This window comes from Aptenodytes patagonicus, chromosome 3 (assembly GCF_965638725.1).
Source record: "Aptenodytes patagonicus chromosome 3, bAptPat1.pri.cur, whole genome shotgun sequence".
NCBI lineage: Eukaryota > Metazoa > Chordata > Aves > Sphenisciformes > Spheniscidae > Aptenodytes > Aptenodytes patagonicus.
This window is the reverse complement of record NC_134951.1, coordinates 28,501,891-28,524,415: the sequence shown is the minus strand read 5'-3', so window position 1 is coordinate 28,524,415 and position 22,525 is coordinate 28,501,891. Positions and strand designations below refer to the sequence as shown.

At 39.3% G+C, this 22,525-nt stretch overlaps 1 protein-coding gene across 9 annotated transcripts in view; it reads right to left on the bottom strand.

The window, feature by feature from the left end:
* The window catches only part of MLIP (muscular LMNA interacting protein), a 126,969-nt gene that overhangs the window by 42,033 nt on the left and 62,411 nt on the right, over nt 1-22,525 (bottom strand). For 5 of the 9 annotated variants that reach the window (XM_076332947.1, XM_076332951.1, XM_076332953.1 and 2 more), the window contains exons 4-9: nt 19,945-21,573; nt 14,647-14,718; nt 5,917-5,982; nt 5,751-5,834; nt 5,596-5,655; nt 3,267-3,311 (exon numbers count right to left, since the gene is read on the bottom strand). In XM_076332947.1, coding sequence (XP_076189062.1) covers nt 3,267-3,311; nt 5,596-5,655; nt 5,751-5,834; nt 5,917-5,982; nt 14,647-14,718; nt 19,945-21,573 — 1,956 coding nt within the window. The remainder of the gene's footprint in view (nt 1-3,266; nt 3,312-5,595; nt 5,656-5,750; nt 5,835-5,916; nt 5,983-14,646; nt 14,719-19,944; nt 21,574-22,525) is intronic. The other 4 variants (XM_076332948.1, XM_076332954.1, XM_076332955.1 and 1 more) reach the window with 4 other exon arrangements.

The window sequence follows — 22,525 nt, the reverse complement described above, 5'->3', positions numbered from 1 at the left end:
AGAAGTCTATCTTCTGCCCTTGACAGAGTAAACTAGAGTTTTTACTAGTAGATACTTACATACCAGGGACTCTCTTTCATACCATTGACCAAGTGTGATGACCAATCTCACTGTGAGCTTAAAGACATCAAAGCACTTCAGAATGATCTACAGATACGAGCGGGCTGGAATTAAATTCTCTCATTCAGTGGTGCAAATTAAGAGTAAATCTCATTTCAAAGGGGTTACCTGAAATGTATATAAGCACGGCAGACCACAGTTAAAGAAAAGCACTACTTATTTCTGCAAGTCTGTCTGCAGTTTTAGCTGCTTCATATTCTCTCATTTTTTCACTTGTCTGCCATGTCTATAACACTTAAAAGAGATTTTTTTTAGAATAGAACTGTCAAGAAGAGCAAAAATGTCAATAATATGCAAAGTAATTATTCCAATTGATCATGAGAAATTATTTTTAAAATAGTTGTAAGTGGGCTAAATGACAAAGTTATAAATTTGCTAGAACTTGAAATTAAAGTTAAGAAAGCTTTCGTTCGTGCCAGTAATTATATGGAAACACAATGACTAAGTATATATATTAGGGCACTCAATAGCCATAAAAGCAATTTATTTAGAGAATGATTATGTTATTATACTATTATTACAAATCAGCAGTATCATCCCTAAAGCCAACAGAGATGCACTATTATAAAATAGTGAATGGGATAACATTAAAGACCATACAGTTTAAAAAGTTATTAAATGACAACTGTAGTACATAGTTGTCAGCTGGTACAAACTGCTATAATTTCACTGACGTCAGACATTTTTCCATACTTTTTGTACACTCCCTTGCTATTTGCGCAATCATTTACATCCTTAAAAGGTTCTGAAGTGCATGAGAAGACAAAAAGTAATTGAGGCCAAGGCAAATCTATGCCATTTTAATTGTTAAATGGCAGACTATTTCAACATATTTGTATAGTCTACTACTTCATATAAACTGTTGAAGTAATTAATAATATTATCATGTGTGCATACATATACATTTATATGTGTGTGTGTTTATAAATAATACTTTAGCATGATGACAGATTTTCCTATCCCTGACTCATAAACATATTAAAGCTTTTCTCTTAACTAAAAATACCCTGAAAGCAACATTTTGACAAGCGCCTCAATATCGGACATCATGAATACAAAAAGATTAAGAAAATTATATTGCTAAATTACCATTTTAATTCTTTCTAGTAAAATTAATTCAGTTGCATAAACTAAATGCCTACTTCTAAAAGAAAAAAAGATTTGTTAAAAAAGGATAGCTGAAAACCATTACTCTAAGAGAGCTCACATGAGACACCACAGACCTCCTGGGGGAAGTCACAATTTGATATTATGATAACAAGTTTCCGTACAATACTCAGTTCCTGATTTCTACCTGAGACACTGTTAGATGGGCTCAAAGTAGGCACCTTGTTTAAAAAACAAACATCTTGTACCTACTATGAAGAAATGTTGGCCCCTGGACTATATCTCCTCTAGTGAACAAAAGTCAGCACGCAGGCTTAGGAACAGGTCCTTTCCGGTTAATGGTTAGCACCCTCTCTTGCATGCTTTGGTCCACACCAACTACCACTCTTCCAGACAGTTCTCCATCATGATCTGCGTGGTAGCATGGAGCATGCTGCACTCAATGAGCCAAAGGGATGAGGCCACCATCAGTCTTGTGCTGGGCTGGGGGGCTCACTTTGAGGGGAGGAAAGTGGAAGGGAAAGGAGAAGACAACTCTGTGGAAAAACACCTCAGTGTGCCCTCGCCCTAAGGGCCAGAGGACAAGCCACCTCCCGGTTTATTAGCTGGGACAGAAATAGCCTTTGTATGTCCTACCAAGGAAGAGAGGGGGAAAGAACTGTGATGTATGGGGGCTGTTAGGGACACCTGGCTCGTCCCTCAGGATACTCTACTGCAGAGTGCAGCAATGGCAGAGTCCAGGAGAGCCTGGACCCACCAAGTTCAGCCACCACAGCACAGCCTGCAGACCACAGTCTGTTTTCTGACACACAAAAAAATCAACATGCTTGTACAATTTATAGGAAAGGTTAGCCTACCAATAATCCTCTGCATTATTCCCAAACGTATTTTTAAATATTGGTTTGTTTCATTTATCCAGAAAGTTCCAAGGGAGACTGTGAGAGAAGAGTTTCTAAGGGTGATTTTCTATGCCAGCAAAGAAAACCTAACTGTATCCCTAGGCATATAAGTTGGATGCCTGAATTTATGGTATATGTCAGCCACAGTTTTGGGAGCTGGAGAGATCTGCACTGGAGTGGTATTAAATCTACTCTGTTCTCACAGACTACCTCTGAAACACACTCTTTTATTTCATTAAAAAGCTCTCTTCCAGTATCTTTTCTAATTAGTATGAGCCAGCACAATCTGTCAAGTAAAAATCACAGTATGCAATAAAATATGCATACCGCCACATTCAAGAAGCAAAATTGAATTGATCAGTCAAGCAGTGTGCTGGCATAAAACTGGAAGGCCTCTATTGCTTTGCCAGCACTGCTTTGATTTGAGATTCAATAGAAATGCTGAATGATGAATAGTAAGCAGAGATTTCTCACCACATGACTAGATGAGTTGTAAGTAAAATATGGAATCTGCAGTAACTGTGTGTGCTAGTGAGAATTAAAATGTTAATTGGGTTTAATGTTTCAATAATTGAACAGATGACTCAATATAGAGATTTTCTTTATATGTTGGAATGTGTGTATATGTGACAAAACAGCTTCTATTCATCTAAGGATAAACTGTGGATTTTCAGCCAGCTCTATACCTTGGAAAGAAAAGTTTGGGTCAACCCCAAATTCTGATGGATAGGCAAGAACTAAAGGACTTCTACCAAAGCAAGTCTACAGTGCAGGCTGAGTCAAAACAAATGCACCCTTCAGCACCCGTAACAGTCTGTTTGCCAAATAACCGAGCTCTTGCCCCACGCTTGAAGCAAACAACAACAAAGAAGTATGTGAAGAAATTAATTTTAACATCATATTCACACAGGTAAAATTATCAATAAACACCGCACTGAAGAGATTCTGACCATGATGGATTTACAGCAGTGGGAAGACATCTCAAGTCTCAATTGCCAGTACTCTAACATACGTGTTTCTCTGTACTAGTCAACACCTCATGTCATGAGTAGGCGACATGCCTGTGCAGACTCTGTAGCAAGAGCAGACAATTTAGACATTTCTGCATGTAAAATGTAGAGTAATTATAAAAGTACTTACATATCTGGTTTCACGCCCAGCTGCTCTCTGCAGTGCTGTTGATACCTTGTACAAAATAGATATATTAAAAGCAAAGAGTTACTCTGAGGAGCAACTCAGATTTTCATCATTGTGACAAGTTATTAATTGCTCAAATTCAAGAAAACTTCAGTATTCCAGAAAGATTCATGCGACACATGAGAATAAGGTATATTAAAGTTTTGCTTGATATGTTTATTGTAGAAAATACTATTTCATTTTTACTGCTCAAAAACATTGATCCCACTCAATTGAGGATGGCATTTAAATTATGTCTGACAACTCTCAACAAAATGCTTATTAGTAGATAGTCATAGGTGTGATTGCCCCAGGAAATTTAAGTTACATTTGCTCACAAAATAACCTGAAACGGCACCTTTCCATGTTCTCATTTGCAAGAACTTGCTTTCATCTGTCTAATCCATGCTATTTCTAAGGCATTTAGTTACCACATACACTTTTTTTTCCTTCCTGTCTATGACTCTCTTTTACCCTCAGTTTAAGCATTTTGCTCTCTCATTCTGAGGTCCTCACAACCTTTAGCTTGCTCCCTATGCTGTATCCTGTTAAACTCACTTTTTGCCCCCTTTATTTGGTTTCATGACTGCTGACAGATGCCTTCCATTTGGTCAAGGCTCAATTCTCAGTTGCCCAAGGGAGTAGGTTTTGGATGCTGTAGCTCAACTTAGTAGCAGCATTTTAACCACTTCAGATTCAGCGCAGGCATTGGAAAAACATTCTCTCAATAACAGTCTCTGCCTGCTTCTTCGGTTACTATCATGTTTCCATCTTTCAGTTGCCTGAAGCCCACTGTCACCACTGCATGCTGGTTGGCAGAAGTAATTTCAAAAGTGAAAATTGGTCCTGGTTTTGGCTGGGATAGAGTTAATTTTCTTCCTAGTAGCTGGAATAGTGCCGTGTTTTGGATTTAGGATGAGAATAATGTTGATAACACACTGATGTTTTAGTTGCTGTGAAGTAGTGCTTACACTAGTCAAGGACTTTTCAGTTTCTCATGCCCTGCCAGCGAGAAGCTGGGAGGGGGCACAGCCAGGATAGCTGACCCAAACTGGCCAAAGGGATATTCCATACCAGATGACATCATGCTCAGTATATAAACTGGGGGGGAGTTGGTCATGGGGGTGTGACCACTGCTCAGGGACTGGCTGGGCATCAGTCGGCAGGTGGTGAGCGATTGCATTGTGCATCACTTATTTTGTATATTCTTTTATCATTATTATTATTATTATTATTATTATTATTATTATTATTATTCCCTTCCTTTTCTGTCCTGTTCAACTGTCTTTATCTCAACCCATGAATTTTACTTTTTTTTTCCCGATCCTCTCCCCCATCCCACTGGGGGTGAGGGGGAGTGAGAAAATGGCTGTGTGGTGTTTAGCTGCCTGCTGGGTTAAAACACAACAGAAGTGTATATTGAATATAGCCACTCAGGAATGCTGGTTCTGTGCCCTATTTTTGCATGGTGGACTGGACATTGTGCAGGATATTTTAAATGCATTAACTTTTGGATGTGTTCCTCTGCCAAAAATCCCTTTGCTCCCGTTTCCAGTTGGATTTCTGCCATTTTCACTTTCCTAGAGCTACCACAACCAACTTAAATTTACCTGGGGCAAACTGAGTACAGGACCCTCTTCCCTTGGTTAGTCATCCTTCTGAGCCCAGAAGGCACATCAATATAACTTAGTGAAACCAGAAGTTTAACACCAGTATAGAAAGTTATCCCTGCCTCTCACTACCTGTTTCCGAGTTGTCCAGGGTAAATGGATGTAGCAGACATCCCCCTCCTGTGAGGGCCCAGAGTTAAAAGGAAATCAGCACTTAAGAGCAAGTCTATTTATTCATTTAGTTATCCTATTATTTGAAAACCAATAATGAACATGAAAAAAAATGTTCTGAAAGATGTTTCCAGTCATTGAAGCTAGAAACATTGGCTCCTCTGTAGTAAGGGCACATAGATGGGATGAAATCTGGGAGGTGGCCTGCAATATGGAAGGCAAGGTATGAAGGATTTCTTCCTTGTGGATCCTAGCCTCTGAAGCCTTAATAAATAGTTTCTCTTTCATAATATAGCTCATTCTGACTTCAGGAAAGCATCCTGCAACAAAGACTGCGCTGACTCCAGGGCTACAGTTCTGTCCTTCCATGTCTTTTAAACCACCAGACACTTCTACTGATGTTGCATCTCTCAGCTGCAGCTTTCTGTTGCCATAGGCTCTATTGTGATTTTGCTTGCCTTGATATCTACCTGGAAAGAGCCCTGGGTGTGTGGGTGGGCTTATTCACCTACCTTGCCAACATCTGACTCCGTGCTCATCTGCAGAAAACTTGGAGAAGACTCGCATCGGCGCTGGAAAAATTATTTTCAACAGAGAACAGACTTATTAATGACAAGAGACAAAAGGAAAGGAAGAAAAAAGTCAATCCCACATACTGATGGGTTACCATAGTCAACGGGTCCTGCAGGACTTGATCAATGACAGCACACAGCTCTTCTGTTTGTTGTCTGAGCTGGGCAGGGGAGCACGTCTGAAAAAGGAGGATGGATCACTCAGTTAACCTTTGCTTTTTGTTTTCAAACAGAGATTTGAAAGATGTATAACAGCACTACCTCTGAATGGGTGTCCAAAGCAGGGCCTTCAGTCACACTAGCAGTCTTGGCTGGCTCTTCTAATGCCTGCAATTCAAAAGATTTTGGTGTGATATGTGTTACTGAGTTCAAAATTTTAAAAACCAAGCAAACATATACTTTTTGCAATACTGTGTTTCCAAAGGTGGCACTTTCTGTTTCACCATGGAAATATGGAAAAAGAAGAAATTACAGGCCTAGTAAGGTTCTTCAGTTTACCAACTTCTGATTCTGAATTAGAGGGGGGGGGTGCAGAGAGGGAGAGAGAGTATTCAAGCTAGGTGAATTCTCTCTACTTTTAGAGATCAGAAACTACCAGTTTAAACTGTCTTCTCCTTCAACAGTGCGCCCCTCCTTCGCAGTAAATGTAATGCGGTGAATGTGTGCCATGTGCCACAGAGGGGTCAGGGGGCTGCCTGCCACGCACCATCGGAGGAAAACCACCAGCTGTAAGCAGGTGGACAAGGCAGGGGTCCAAGCACGCAGGGGGCCCTTTCTTTTCCTCCAGTAGACATTTTCTTTTAAAAGTGCCTTCTTTTTAAAGAGGATGGTGATTCCACATTGCAACAAAACCAGTGCTTGAGGTTTTTGGATTTTAGCCTGAAATCAGAAATGTATAAAGCGAAATACGTGCAGGTATGCAATCTCCAAAACAAAACACAAGCTTCTTGTGCTTGGATATACCTCCCGCTTTCCTACGCCCGTACTTGGAGCAGGTTTGAGAAAGTGGGAATCAGTTTGCTGATCCCTCCGCTTTATCAGGAAACTCACAAAACATCCTCAAAAGCCAAACTCCGGTGCTCAGTTCCCTTTTCATCTTTGTCCAGAGTCTGCGAGGCACACTGTCACTGCCATCACCCATTTTTGCTTTGAAGCAATTTTCAAACAGACTCTGTGCCAAGACTAAAAATTACTCTGGAAGCCTGCTGATATGTGAAGCTGGACTACAGACCCACAGAGTTTGTGGATTGGTTGTTTAATACATTATGTTTTTTCTGAAGTCTCATTTTGCTACTTATTTGAAAAAAATAAATGATAATAAGAGAAAAAAAGAACATTCCTGTAAAGCACTTTTTCATGCATGTGGGATTCTGTGGGAACGGACTGATCCCACTGAGGTGGGTATGAGGGCTGCCAGTCACAGAAGACCTACATGGAGCTGGGAGGAAAATGGCAGAATCTTTAAAAAAAAGAAATAAGCGTATACTTAAGTAATTATTTCCGAGTTTAATTTTGCTGAGTACAATTTTTTTTCTTTCCTTGTCCAGCTACTGGCAGCAAACATCTATATATGGGTAACTGAAAAGTTAATGGCAATTTACTTTTAATATTCTAATACCATCCACAAATGATCCTGCACAGAAGCACATTTATGGAACACCATGTCTTCTATCAGAGAGTACAGTAAGAAAAAATGAAGAGTAGTTTCTTTCCAAACAGATTTCTTCCCTCCCCTCCAGCTCTAGACAAACCTGTTGGCCTTAGAGTAGTTGTAGTTCAAAAGGAAAAAAGTAAAAGAATGATTATTTTTGACATATAGAAATTAATGTAATCTTAATCCAAGACAGAAGATGAAAAGATAAGTAGTCTTTCTCATCTCTGCTGTCTCATCACTGCTATCCAGCTAAATTCTCAGATCAACAGACAGTCCTGTAGAAGAGGAGGGCTCAGCTAAAGAGAGCTCAGCACTACACTTGAGTACTGTGTCTCCGGTTCAGCTCAGTCGAGATTACATCCTCCTGGTAAACATAAAATGAAGTGATAAAATGAAGTAGAAGAGTCATTCCAGTACTTATTAGGGCCAGGATTGCCAAAGCAGCCTGTTGTAGAGAGATGATGAGTCTGAATGTGAGTTAGGAAAAACAACAAGTTTTAACCAGTCACAGGTTCAGAATGGAGAAATTGCTAAGCTTCTCAAAATCCCCAAGAAACCAGTAGGGTAATGAACATAATAAAGTAGTTGTTGAGAAAAAAGACATGTTTCTGTTTCATATTCACTTGACCAGAGCAGTGGGAGAGGGTCAACACAATCAAGGGTAAGAAACAACTGCCCAGAAGATACTGAGGAATCTTTCTAGAGGAACTACAGCCACATCCACAAGCCCCTGTTCAGAACTAAGACTCTGGATAATTTAAGTACCAAACATCTATCAGTTTCAGTAGAAATTGGGTACCCAAATATCTGTGCATTTTGGAGCCTTCATTGACTAAAGAACTCAGGTGAGCACAGCACCAAGGTCTATGCACTCCACAGTTCCCCTGAGATACAACCATCATGCAGGAACCATGCTAGAGAAAGCTGCAGTGTTCTTCTCCCTTTTTGAACCTTCGGGGAAGGAAAATTTTAATATTCAAAGTGATCCATCTAATTTCTTTCACTGTTTTATCTCTTTTTTTTCTTTTTTTTTTTTTCTATTTGAACAGCCCGAGTCCTCCAAAGAAAGAGAAGAAACAAAGAGAACTAGATTTTAGGCATCCCTATTACCTCTACAAAGAAAAAAAGTGCTGTTTAAGCTGTTGTTAGCTTTTAAAAATACAACTCTTTTTTTTTTTTTTTCCAGCACTGCCTTTTTTTTTTACATTGCCGCATGGAAGGAAATGTGAGATTAAAAAAGTAGGCCTAGCGTTTCTGAACTCATTACTGGAGTTATAATGCAACAATGTTATGATTAATTGAAAGCATTAGTGCTATCTACAGTACTGTTGATTAGTCCTATCAACAGTGTTCAAGCTTCACTTCCTATGCTGATGGTCTAACAATATTAAAAGTGGAACATTCCTATTTAGGCATTCAAACTATTTTATTATATGTGAAAAACAATAGTGGGACCACAATTTAAAAGTAGAGTGCAATTTAGAGAATGAAAATGTATTTGTGACAGAATTTAAATGTTCAGATGAAATAACCAGTTGTTGAACCACTAATTTTTTCCTTGCAAAGGGCAACTTTGGGGGTGTGATGCATATATGCCATTGACATCAGTGATGACTACAACCCTTCCCTCCTCTTTCCCCCAAGCTATTTGATTGCTAAAGCTGTATCAGAGCTGAAAGGATACTGGTAAATGGTCCGAACAGGATCTCCAATATTTTGTTAGAAGAATTAAAGGTTTGGCAACATATAGGAAATACAGAACATTCTTTCATCCACCAATGAACCACATCAATAGTAGGAGAAAAAAAGAATATTGTAACCTGGATCTGACACAGTTTCCTTCTTACTGTATTGTGAAAACCCTGGGCTGAGCAAAAGCCAAGAAGTTTCCTCTTCTTTTATTCCTCTTGCATATTTTTACCATCAATATCTTTTCCTAAGCCCTCAGCAGATGCAAAAAAATCCCTCTGTATAACAGAACTTCACATACCATGAGTTCCTTTAATTTATTCCTTGAAGATCCTGGGAGATGATACTGAAAAGACCTGACTACTTTTCCTCTTATAAAATAATTAATACTAAAAGCTGCAAGGCCTTTGAAAGAAAGAGGGAGCTCATAGCCTGCTCCTACATTGGCACACTTGGTTATTATTACAGACGAACTTGGTCCTTTATCACCCTATGACTGCACAAATTATTTCCTTTCTTTCTTACCACTAGGTATTTACCTCCAGCCTTGAGAAGCATTTTGGCATGAACACATAATCTGGATGCAAGAAATTCACCTAGTAAGTGCACACCAGAAGTACTTGTGGAAAACTAAAAATTTTTACCAAAATATTCTCATCAAAGTGTTGTCAGAAATGCTTTCCAGGTCCAGAAAGGTCCTGACGTGCTTGATAATAGCCAACAGTCCAGCAGTTAGGTCTACTATCTGAGCGTGGGAAAAATTGGCTTCCAAGTTCCTGCTGTATGATTTCAAGGAGCGACTTGAATATGCATTTGCCATGATCAGTCCCTATACCAATGGATGTTTGATAATACAATAGGTAAGAGTTCCCTCAAGGCAAGAACTTAAAGCTGGGTCTCCAATGTAGCAGATCATTGGCATATTTCCTCAGTTGCATTTCTTTCTTTTCATGAAAAAAAAAAAAAAACCTCCACCCTCTTTTTCCTTCTGCATGAGAAGGAAAATGCACTTTTTTTTTTTCTTTTTTCTTTTTTTCCTCCACAAGGAGAATATACTGCACTGCTGGCATTCTGCTGTGTAGGTGATGGGGTACAATTACCAGGTCTTTGGAGTTTTCCTAGAAGTGTAACATCATGTGGAAAGACTGTTTTAGACTCTCTTGAAGTTAGCCAAATTGCATTGTGACAAGGGAAAACGTGAAGAACAGCCATAAACAGACAAAATCAATAACCTAAAATATTTATTCTTTAAGACAGAATATTTCTTTCTACATTTCTTTAAAATGGAAATTATAGTTCTCTACTTGTAATTGCTTGATAAATACAAGCCAGATAAGTCAACAGTGCTTTCATTTGCACCTCTTCCATCCATAGCCAATTATACCTAGTGCTTTTCAGAAAACTTGGTAAGTATGCAATAAGCCTCAACTGTGAAGCAGGTGTGCTTCATGGCGCACCCCATCATCCTGGTTTCACCACAGTTCAGATGGGGGAAGTCTGACCAGAACATTTGCAGCACTTCTCCCCGCCAAGTCTATATGCCCAGGTTTCCTTCCCATCAAAATGATGCCCAGATAAGGGAAGTTCACCCCAATCAGCATGCAGAGAGGGTGTGTATCTGGACGAACACAGCAAACCCAAATTCCCCTGCATAGACCTTGCTATAGACCAAAGACCACTGAATTGTTAAGAGAAGAATTTTTTGGTTTGCAATTCCAAGGCGTCCAACAGTTTTTGGGTTACATCTCAAATTTGACATAATTCTGAAGATTAAGTAGGATGTGGTTTAAGAGACTGTCTACTTAAAGTTAAGAATTTTTCTGTAGCTCCCTGAAATAAACCCTTCATCACTACCTATTTTGACTGAAAGATATTTTTATTGGTATTTGATAAATACAATTTCTAAATAATAGATGCCTTATTTTTTAAATACTATCTGATTAGGAATGGAATTTTGAATTAGGCTGTGATCCCATTTATATAACTGTAGAAGCTATACAAGAGTGAGTGTCAGTAGAGGGGTGACTCACTGACTCAACGTTAATAAGGCCGGAAGGAACCACAGTGATCACCTAGTCTGACCTTTTCTTTAAACCACAAAACTGCCTGGAATTACAGTATGAAGTGCCAGAAAAGTGTCCTGTCCTGATTTTTTAATTTCTTTGATAAAGAGCCCATTTCACTCTCTGGAAATTTTTTCTAATGGTTAATTAATTCTTTCTGTTAAACTTTTGCCATATGCCTACATTAAACTTGTCCAGCTTCCTCTTCTAGCCAGTGAATCCTATCATCTGCTGGGCTGAAGAGTTCATTAACACAGTTTGTGGACCTGCCTCATCACTATGAATCTGTGTGGCTATGATGGCACTGCTGACTGACCAAGGTTACCACCACCTCATTATTATCGTCTCTGCTCTCCTTGCTCAGGCACTGTGGAGCTGTGACCTTGCTGGTGAGGACACTGTCCTGCCAGCCTTGCTGTCACCCTGGCTCCCAGTTCACCTTCCCTGTGGAGCAGCCTGCTCTTGCTGCTCCCTGACAGAGCCTGACTATGCTGAGGATAAGTCCCTTAAAAACAAGTTTTTGCTCTTCTGGCTGTGAAGGAAGTTACAGCCCAATCTTCCAAGAGATATCATGGATTGGGCTTTTTCTGAGCAGAGCACAGGTGATATGAGGAACATCAGGTTCATACAAAACAAACAGCTGGAAAGCATGCCAGTTTTGAGATTTGATGAGATTAAGCCACTTCTGGGGTTGCCAAAGTATACACATATATAGTCAATAAGCCTTTTCTTCTTTGCTAATGAGCACAGATTTGAACAACTTGCTTTGAGTAAGAGTACTGGAGGATAAGAAGAACATGTACTAGAAAAACCATTAAGATGATGATTGCCTAATGGTTTCATAAGAAGTTGAAAAATGTTGGCTGAAATTAAAGCATCTACACACACGGAAAAGAAAGAATTGACTTGAGAAAGAAAGTTAGACACAAGGAGACAATTTAGAGGCAGACAAAGCACGGTACCTTACATGACATATCAATGGCAGTTTTCTATCATGGTATCTAATTAATACTGCACATGAATTGTCACTAGGATCACCTACATCACAGTTCTGACTAATCTTATTTCTCATGACCACTCAAATTAAGTAATATAATTACTCATACAGTGGAAAAAATTGACTTCTGAGTATGTGCATTCCCAGTTCAATTGCATAGCAAAACACTTCTTTAGCGTTTGAGGCAGATGATGTATTCCTAACCATGCATTCAGCTCAGTAGTATCTGTGCCTTGCAGATATTACATGCCTTCCTTCCTTGCTAAAAAAAAAAGCTACTTGAAAACTTCTCCACATAACCATTATTTTAATGTTAATAAAACATCCCTTATGTAGTTAAAATCTTATTGTCTTGAATCTCTCTCTTTTTAATCCAGCGCATAAAATGCATTGCATAAAATGGGAGCAACATAATTATTGTCCTTGAGCTACAATATAGCATGAGTTCCTTCCTGATTCCCTCCCCAATATTTTTGAGGAGAACACTTGGATATGAGGGCTTGGTACAATGGGGCCTGTGTGTCCCATGTGACTCCTTCATGCTTCCTTTAAGAGCCATACTCTAAATGCATGTCAGCTAACACTACAGGACTAGCTTAGGAGCACTGTAATTAGCTGCTGGTACAGATCAATAGGAAATTATTATCCATAATTCCCAAGATGAGAGAAAGCATGTAGCCAGGCCATGCTGAAACATACAGTAAATTAGTCAAGAGCCTCTCCTGAAGGCAAATCCTGTGGCAGAAAATTGATTTCTTATTAGTTTTACATGACTCCACTTTCGCTACTGAAGGATACACCAAGGCTAGCATTTTCAATAAAGTGGTGGATAACCAAAAGTCTATCTAAACACAGATATCTTTTGAATCATTATTTTTTATACAGATACTGGCATTAGATTGTAGAATTCAGCTTTATGTATTGGGGGTAAGTAACACGCAGGTTGTGAGTCAATGCCCCAGAGAGCATCAGCGAGACCATCAAAAGGAATCCCCTTTCTTCTGAAAAAGTGCAATCAGATGGCTGACATTAACCCACTAGTTCACATCAGGAGTGTGCTCTTAGAGTGAATACCCTGCTCAAAGTCACCTACCTGGCTTGGTTTGCAGAGTGGTGCAGTCTTAGAGGGCACAAACTGTATGCCTTTCAGATGAAGTCAACTATGAAGTGGCACTTCAGGAGTCCACCAAATGCTTCCAGCCACTAACAGCACTCTGCCCAAGCAAAACCCTTCCAAAATACATTCTGTAGGGGTGCAGGATCCCCTGCATCAGACATTTTCCTCTACAGAGCCATTTCTATTGGACCACATTGCATGCTAAAGCAGACATAACCTCCATTAGTGCATTCAAGATTTAAGTAAGGGAAGGATCAGGTTTTATGCAAATGATTAAAAAAATCATTCAAGATTAAAAGAACATTGGAAAAGAATGTCCCTTTTTTGGAAAAAACAAATCTTATTTATTGAAGTTAACTGATAACTACTAGATCACAATCAGTAATATTTCAAGGACAAAATTATCACCTTCAAAATTTTTACACAGCTAAGTTCACCCTCTCCAGTCTCTTAGGCTCTACAAACTTCTAGCGAAATCAACTGAGCTGTGTATGTGAATACATATTTAAATGTGTAGTTAGGAATGCTTAACCTTACAGAAATTAATCAGAGGCTAAGTTCCTGAACTAGGTCCTGAACAGAAAGATTTTTTGATAAAGTTATAAACTGGGTGTCAGAGTGATTAAGTATATCTTTAAACATATAAGACACTTAGCTCATTGCTCATCATAGACAATTTTTGTTAAACTTAGTGGGCTATTCTTTTGTGCAAAACTAATTTGGGAAAAAAAAATTAAAAATAGACATTGGTGGGTACTTTGAACCCTTCATGCAAAATTTGAATTTTCAATTGATTTCCAAAATTGCATTATCTAAATAAGGACTATACAACCCAGCCTTTGTTGGCTGTGTCTTTGGTAGTAAACAAATGCATTAAAGACTGTTCTTTGGATCTGCAATCCTACCCTACAGAAAAGGATTGTTACCCCAAACTATGTACTGGGAATGGACGCCTGGCCCATGCTAACTGTTGAAGTGCTCAGGGAAGTTGTTTGGAAGAATGGTAGTTAACAGAGGCCGGTGCAATGGCCAGGACCGTTCTCATAGTTTAACAATACAGCTGGTCAAATTTGCGTATCTTGGGATGTTAAATTTACTAGTATAAGCATAGCCATTGAACAATCATTAACTGACCAAGACCTACTGATGGCTAGGTCCCAGAACCACAGTGCTCCAGACACTTTCCAATAACAAAACAGACTTTGAGATGTTGCCATAAATGGCAATTCCTTTAGGACACTTTTTTTTTCTTTTACAGTAAATTTATTTGCAGAAATTCAGATTAGTGAAGGCTTTGATCTTCAGTGGAAAATGGTTGACCCTGAAAAATGGTTGGAATTATAATCCCGAGCAGTTAGTTCCCAGAGCTTACATTCTGCAATATCCCCCACAGAAATGTCAGAATATGTACATAAAGTTGAATGGTCTCAAATATACAATGCAATTCCCATGTCTTTGAGCAAACACTAACCTTCTGTTCCATAAGTAATGTGTTTGTAGGGATTGCTGCAAATGCCTTGTAGTTTGTCTTGATCTTGTACTGCTAAAAGGGTAAACCAGAAAGCAGGAAGAGAAGTAAAACAGGGTAGAAGAGGGAGAGGGAGAGAGAGGGAAGAGAGGGGAAAGGTATGACAGAATGAAAGATGATTCCAGTTGTCTTGCAGACATGTTGCAACAATACAATGCTTACGTATTACCTAGGAAAGCTATTTCTTAAAGTTTCTGTTAAGATTTTAAAGGACTGTAACGTACATCTTTTGGTTTTAGGAATTAAGTAAGACAAAATGAATTCTCTGTACCAGCTTATAACTTCCAAAGTGATTTTGACAACTTTCTGCTGACTACTATCCTTAAATTAATATCAGGAGAAGCTGTGAGTTTTTTCCAAAGTTTGTGTTTTGATATGATAATGCACAGCTACTTCTGCCAGTACATACACCTCAACAACTGCTGCTGTGTGGTGTGATCCTGGACCACTAAGTCAGAGGGCTTTCTGTGATTGGCTTTAATGAGACTGATTAGGATCCTTAAATGCTGAATTACTTGCATGAGTGGATAGATCACTTAAGTCATGTCACAGCTTTTTATCTTCTGAATATGTAACTCTACCACCCAAAAAAATATTTCAAAACAAGCATAGGAACTTTCATGCTCTAACCAAGCATACAGAACTGACAATCTAAACCATACAAAATACATGGTTTTGGGTACAAAAATTCTAAGATCAACCTTAAAAATTATTCCTTTTAAACAATTTATATTTTAGACAATATTAGCTTGCCCAGTTATTTTTAACTCTTTAGAAACCATACTTTCTACATTTTCTTTGCAGTTATGGAGATTGAATTCAGTAATTTTTAAATGATGGATGAGATTCTTCTATACTTACATCAGTTCAAGAGCTAGGATTCTTAATCGCATGACTGCTGGAATATTTTTTTTTTTAACAATTAAATAGGGATTTGCTACATAGTTCCCTTTTCAGCAACATTCTAATAAAAAATCATACATTCACACAATAATAGAGTTTTAAGTTATTGATTGATTATTTCTGTGATAATCACCCAGAAATAAAGTTACTTGTTAATCAGTTCAGGTTTTTTAATGTACTGCTGTCTGCAACTGTGAATACTGGTGATTATGAGATAACAGGGTGAGCAGCATGCTGTACTTTGGGTCATTCTTTTGTCACTTTTTTCTTTTCTTATATCTAATAAAAGTCTTGATGACAGTAGAGGGGCCAAAATTTTAATTCAGATAAGAGAAACATATCATCCTTGCACCTCTCTTGAAATATTGTAGGACATCACCTTTTAATTCTTTCTATACATAATACTATGTTTGCTTTTGACTTTACTCATATTCCTTAGTCAGAAGTTGAAGACTGACAGACATTCAAGAAGTCAATAATCACAATAATCATATTGAATGAACAGTCTGACAAAGCAGATCAATGCAAATGCTGGAAATGCACTTTTTTTTGGGGGGGGGGTAGTAATTTATATGGGATTTAGTGATTCTAACTCGGATGTCTACCATTTAGATGCTTCAGTCAAAACTAATGCCTTTTATAGTCATAGGCATTTCTACAAGATAATTCATCTCATCCCAAAATAAGCATCTAGAAAGGTAAAATAAAATCATCCTGTAAATACACCATATTCTCTTCCTTAGCTATAATAGAATTGCCCAAGTTGTGCTTGGATATCTAACTTTCAAATGTCAAAAGTCATGTGAGTTGAATCCTGCCCTTTGAACATTTAGACAGCAACACTCTGCTATAAACATGTGTAGGTTCATATATATATTTATGTATATACAAAATCTATATGCAGATAAGACATAAAATACTGCACACTGAAGTAAGATGGAAGACCAAAATTCCAAATATTAAATTTGGCATATCTACAAAATGTATCCTTGTTTGCTTATAATTGATAATCAATCAAGAATATTATATAATTGAAATGTAAATGAAATGTAATGTCTTCACTAGCCCATGGGCTCTTACATATAACAAGATGGACATCTTATATGACGAGAATACTCTGACCACTTTGTAATTGTACTCTTACATGAACTAAACAAAGACATATCAGACTGTTAAAATGTAAAAGTTTCTATACTGCTTTAATGTGCTTTATCACTTCCAGATACTGTAGAACCTGTGAGCAATGTACTATTGTCACAATGTCCGAGATGAGTGGAAAGTCTTTAATTCAGTTTCTCATCTATATGGATATGTTTCTTTACACATTAGTTCGCATTACTTAAAATTATTCTTCAATGCCTAAATACATTTAATAATCTGGTTCATAGGAATCTAGCAGTATTTTTAAACAGCCATGGACAGTAAAGTCTGCTGGCCTGCACCATGGTCCAGCCAGAAGCAAACCAACTCCAATATCAAAGCTCGGGCAAATATCAGCCTGGGGAGTTTAAGGGTAAATGTCCTACTTTTCTTGCTGAAATGATCACCTTGGGCACCTACAGGGCATTGCAAAGTGTGCTAGACACATACCTATAAAGGCTTAAAATCAGCGACTAACCATGAGAGTGCAGAGCTCCTCATGAGTAATCTTTCCTGCTTTGTGGTAGGTTTTGCAGCTGTGCTGAGCTCTGTGTTGTTACAGTTACTTTGTTCCCCAGCTGTTTTGGGTAGATCTACATGCATTCCTGTGCTACATTCAAATAGGAAAAATTAAAGCATATGTAGGAATGATACCCCATGAAACCACTGCAAAGAGTTTTCAAACAGCCAGAAGTTTTTATTCTAATCTGTTCCTGCACAATCAGCAATTTTATCTGTCTCCACTCCATCCTACTGTTCATTTTGCTATATTAGGTCCAAGAGGACACTATTAAAGTATCTGCAAAGTCCAGCGAGAGGGTTTTTATTTCCTGTGGTCACCCACAGTTCACACTTCACACTGATCTGTGGATTTATGTTTATATTCACTTTGCAAAATAGTTGTATGTTTAAATCATTGGTGAACAAAGATAAAGCATGGGAAAGCACATGTGTTTATATATACAAATGCAAAGAGTTTTGAAATAAGTTCATAGGTTATTTGATTTGCATCAATTGGTGCATGCATAGGCATAGACATATAAAAGCTCTCCATTAAAGAATCCTTTTTGCATAATTGCTTTGATATCATGCTAATGCTGCTTAGGATGTTAATGTTGTCTCTCCTCAATCTTTTCCTTTTTCTCTGGAAATATACTGGTATTTGAGGCTGGAGTGTTATCAGAGAGCCTGGTACCATTAACACATCAGCAGAGTCCATTGAGTTATGCCATAAACTAGGTATGGAAAGAAATCAGAGCAGGAGGAAAAGGGGGTGTTGAATGCACACTATTATTAACTGTAAATGAAGTTTTAGCCTCACATTTTAAAGCCACAAGAGACCTTTCCTGCACTAAACACCCAGCTGCATTTGATTTAGAGATTTCAGATCTTCCACATCCCCAGTGGAGCCAGCTTTGTCTGCATGATTAAAAATTGCACCAGACTAACGGTCCAAGTCTGTTAAACTGGTGGACACTCTCCCAGTCTCAAGGGGGTGGTGGGGCAGTTTCAAAAGTGCCACGTATCACATGGTAAAGCAGAATTAGCAGGAAAAGGGACAGTAGGGAGGACAGAAAGGGTGTAATAACCTCTGCAAATATAAACCCAGGCAATAGCTCTGTGTTACAAGCAGAGAATTTCCTTACCGCCAGAGAATCTCACAGTGCTCATTGCACTGACTAGCAGAAACTGCAACTGCTTTGCAATCTGCAGGCTCAGTCATGCCTTCCAGTTTTGTCTCGGGGGCTTTTTCCTTGGAATTTCTACAATTTCATTTCTCTTTTTGTTTCATTAAGTAATACTGACAGGGTGTAGCGACACTGTACAGCTGTGCTTGGCACAATGGTTCCTCTTTGGTTGTTTGGTTTTTAAAAGAACCATTCATGACAATTGCTACTTTGTGCTGATTTAAACCTCTCATTTTCAATTAACATTTTCCAAGCAGTTCAAGTCACCCCTGCCATGGCCAAGCTGTTAGGAACACATATGACACAACCTGATCTAGCAGACCAGGCTGTAATTTTGTGCCGTGAACAAATAAATCAATAAACTATGATAGCCTTTCTGTGATGGGCAGAGCTCAGATATCAGCAAGAGGAGGCACAAAGGAAGCACGGAGTGCAAAGATAAGATAAAAGAGGCTGGAAAGCCTTCTGCAGCTCTGATGTCTTCTGCCACCAGCTCTTCCTTTTTGCATAGCGGTTCCTTTTGTTTTCACCTACCTGCTGAATGTTTTTTGACCAGCTTTCCTTTCCTTCCCTTTCCCATTCTTGAGATTTATCTTTAGGTTTAAAGTGTGACTGGTTCCCAAGCCCTCCTGCAGCAATTGCCATCATTGCTTATTCTCACTCTGCTGGGACTCTCCTGTTTTTGGGTGGATGACAAACAGCAGGAGCACGGCTGATCTGTTGAGTGTGAGACTTCTGTATTTGCAGTAGCCCATGTTGTAGGAAGCTTGGCGCTTTTTTCCCTCGCCCTCTGTCTAGCACAACAAGATGAGAGAAGTACCAAAGAAAGGGAAGAAGCAGGATACTGTCCTTGTCTTCCCTCTCTGGCTCTTGGGCCCATAGTCCTTGCTCAGGCTGAGCTCAGACATGCCTCTGGGCTGGTCCCAGAAAGGCACAAAACGGCTGGGGTGAGTACAGCCCCCTGGGGAGCAGGGAGGACAGGCGGGATGGGGTGCTTGGGAATTGGTCGTCACTGGAACAGACAGTTCACATCAGTCAGATTAAGCTGCTTCTAGCTCAGCCCTGCACCTAAGATCACCATACATCTATTACTTTCAGTGTGAATACATGTGGATTTACGTTAGCATGAGGTGTATAGAACATGTTTTATGGTTTATTTTTGACACACCAGTGTTTTAAGTGAGCTTCAAAAGTAAGTGCACCAAATGTATATCAGAGCCACTGGACACAAATCCATCTTCAGTAGTAACTCCTCCCACTCATGAATAAAGTATTTTATTTTTATGCTAAAGGATTCCTACAGCATCTTTCCCCATAATACAGAACACATTGCTAGCAATTTGATATGGTAAGATTTAGTCTCTGCTATCTTTGCTATCAATACAAAAACAGTTCCTTCTTAAACATTTTTTTCCACAGCTCATTTATTTTACCAGCATTGTGCAACACAGATGTGATTTTTCCTACAGGGACAAAGAACTATTAGAAAATAAGCATGCACCAAGAGTACCTTGGGTTTGATGTTCTCATGGTCAGGAGGCAGGGAAAAAGATTGTGGTGCAGTCAGCTCTCTAGGTCTTGATGGCAGTGTGCCTGGTGACTTGTCTGAGACAGGAGATCTGCACTTTAACACTGGTGAGGTGGCAGATTGCTCTGGTCTTGGAAAGGAGGAATTAGACCTATAATTTGTGTGCACCAATGAAGAATTAAGCTGCAGTGGATGGGAATTAATATTACCAGTTTGTGGAACCAGTGGAGTAGAATGAGGCTGTGAGAGAGACCACTGCTTTGAGACACTTGAAGGGGTAGGAGAGGAGGCACTCATCTCCTGAACAGACATTTGGGATGAATCTGATTTAGATCTAGAAGCTGAATGCAAAAGACTTGGGGAAGGAGATGAGTGTTTTTCTAGGGTGGGGGAGAATACACCACTAAGACTGGTAGAGGAAAGCAAAGGATATGACTGGCAGGTAAAGATGGGTGAGTAAGTGTGTACTCTCTGAGACTTCTGAGGTGCCCGGGACCTGGAGGCAGCATACTGCAGCCCTTCTGGAGAAGGAGAGGTAGGGTGTGCAAGGGAAGAGGGTGCTGGGGCACAAGGAGGAGGCAGCATAGACTGCAAACCTGGAGAGGCAACTGATTTTTTATGGGAGGAGACGGGGGATGACAGAGGACTTTGAGAGTCTAGAGGAAGTGTTCCAACTGGAAGGTGCTTTTTAGGACAAAGGGACCTCGTGCTAGGGGTGGGATGAGGCTTGGAGAGTAAAGGCAGATGCCGAGCCCATCCTGAAAGCCAATATTCCTCTCTGCTGGGAGAATCTGGCCTTATAGGAGGGCTTGAAAGAGATTTCTTCGGGGTTGGGGGAGTTGTTTTGGACTTCTGATCTAGTGCGAGTGTTGAGGAACCAAGTGAGCAAGGAGAAAACGTGGGACAAGAAGCAGGGGAAAGCGGTCTCCGCTGAGAAGAGCCTGATCTCAAAATAGCAGTTAAGAGGGTCAGTCTGGTTGGCAGAGGGGATCTGATTCCTGACTTTGCTAAATTTCCTCTAAATGACATTTGTGTGCAAGGCTCATTTATACTACATATGGTTGAAGAGGAGCCATAAAGAGAGGGTGGAGACAAAGGTTTAGGGCTAGGAGATAATGAATGTGTTATTATATGTACAGGGACAGGAGATAAAGCATTCAATCTTTTGGAAGAACTGGGGGATAAAGGCTGAGATGAAGATCCTTGAATTTCAGCTGAACGTGGAGGATCGGGGGAAAGACTTGGGCTCTTTGCTGGAACGGAGGATGTGGTAAAGTCTCCCAGTTTGCAAATGCAGCCAGAGGTATAGAGACTTGGTGTTTGTAGGTTATCATACAATCGAGGAGTGGAGTAACAACTATTTGATGCAGAAGAGGATATTTTAGACATGGAGGGGGGTGAACTATGGGAAGCCGACTGAAAGTAGAGAGATGAATCTTGCTTAGAAAACCCAGTTGCTGACTGCCAGTTGTTACGGGAGTCTTCCAGCGAAGAGGCTTGATTCAGGTTAACCATGGCACCACACACTACTTTCTGATTAGTTGGAGAAATTAAGTGGACAGCAGGTTGTTTAGAGGAAAGATGATCAGAGGTGGAAAGAGTAGAAATTAACTGGAGAAAAAAGAAAAACAGAAATGTTAATATAGGTGGAACCTGTGGAACTGTTAAGCACCCCACATTTCAGTCCTGTGGTCATGCATATAGTGTTTCCATTAGTACTGCTCTGTGGGTTAAAAGCACAAGGCTGTCTTAAACTCAGGGATACAGCCTGATGGATACAGCTCTCAGGGGAGGTGACTGAGTGCAGACAAGTTATGTGTTACTTTATTTTTACGAGTCCTCAGTTTTGTTGACATAAACAAGGTTAAAGGCTACTGTATTTTTCATTTTAGGTAAAACCCAAGACAGTTGTGCCATCAGTGTCCAGAATCATGTGATGTCATTTGCATTGTGCAAACACAACAGAAAGTGAGAAAATTGCAATATTGTCCCATCTCACTTTACCAATTCAGTGGAAAGTAGCCTTTCTGTAAATGAGATTCAAGTCAAGTACTCATTTTCACATTCAGTAAACAACACACCTTCTGCAGCACTGTGATATCAGAGCAAGAAATTTGCTCAGAAGTACTTAAATCAGACATCCAGTTTGTTTTTCACTTTTCTTGTCATTCACAGAGCAGTGCATTTCACAGTTTGCAGGCATATGAGAGTCCTTATCCCCTTCTACGCAGTCTTACAATACACTAATAAAACAGTAATGAGCTCTTTCATGAGTGCCTTTTTTCTTAGGTCTATTCTAATTAGGACTTGTCAAAACTAATTAGAGCTTACAAGTATATTATCAACCTTTTATACAGTTTTGTGCTTCTAAAGAAAGAAATTCTCTCAAAATCTTCCAAGTTGTTATAACGCTGAAATTAAAAACTGCGGTATACACAATATGAATAAAACATACCAGTATGAAATAGTGAGCTAAGTCAGCTGTAAAATCAGAAGGCTACAAATTATCACCTAACTTTTGACTGAGCATTTTGAAAGCAGGGAAATTTACTCTAATCCCTAC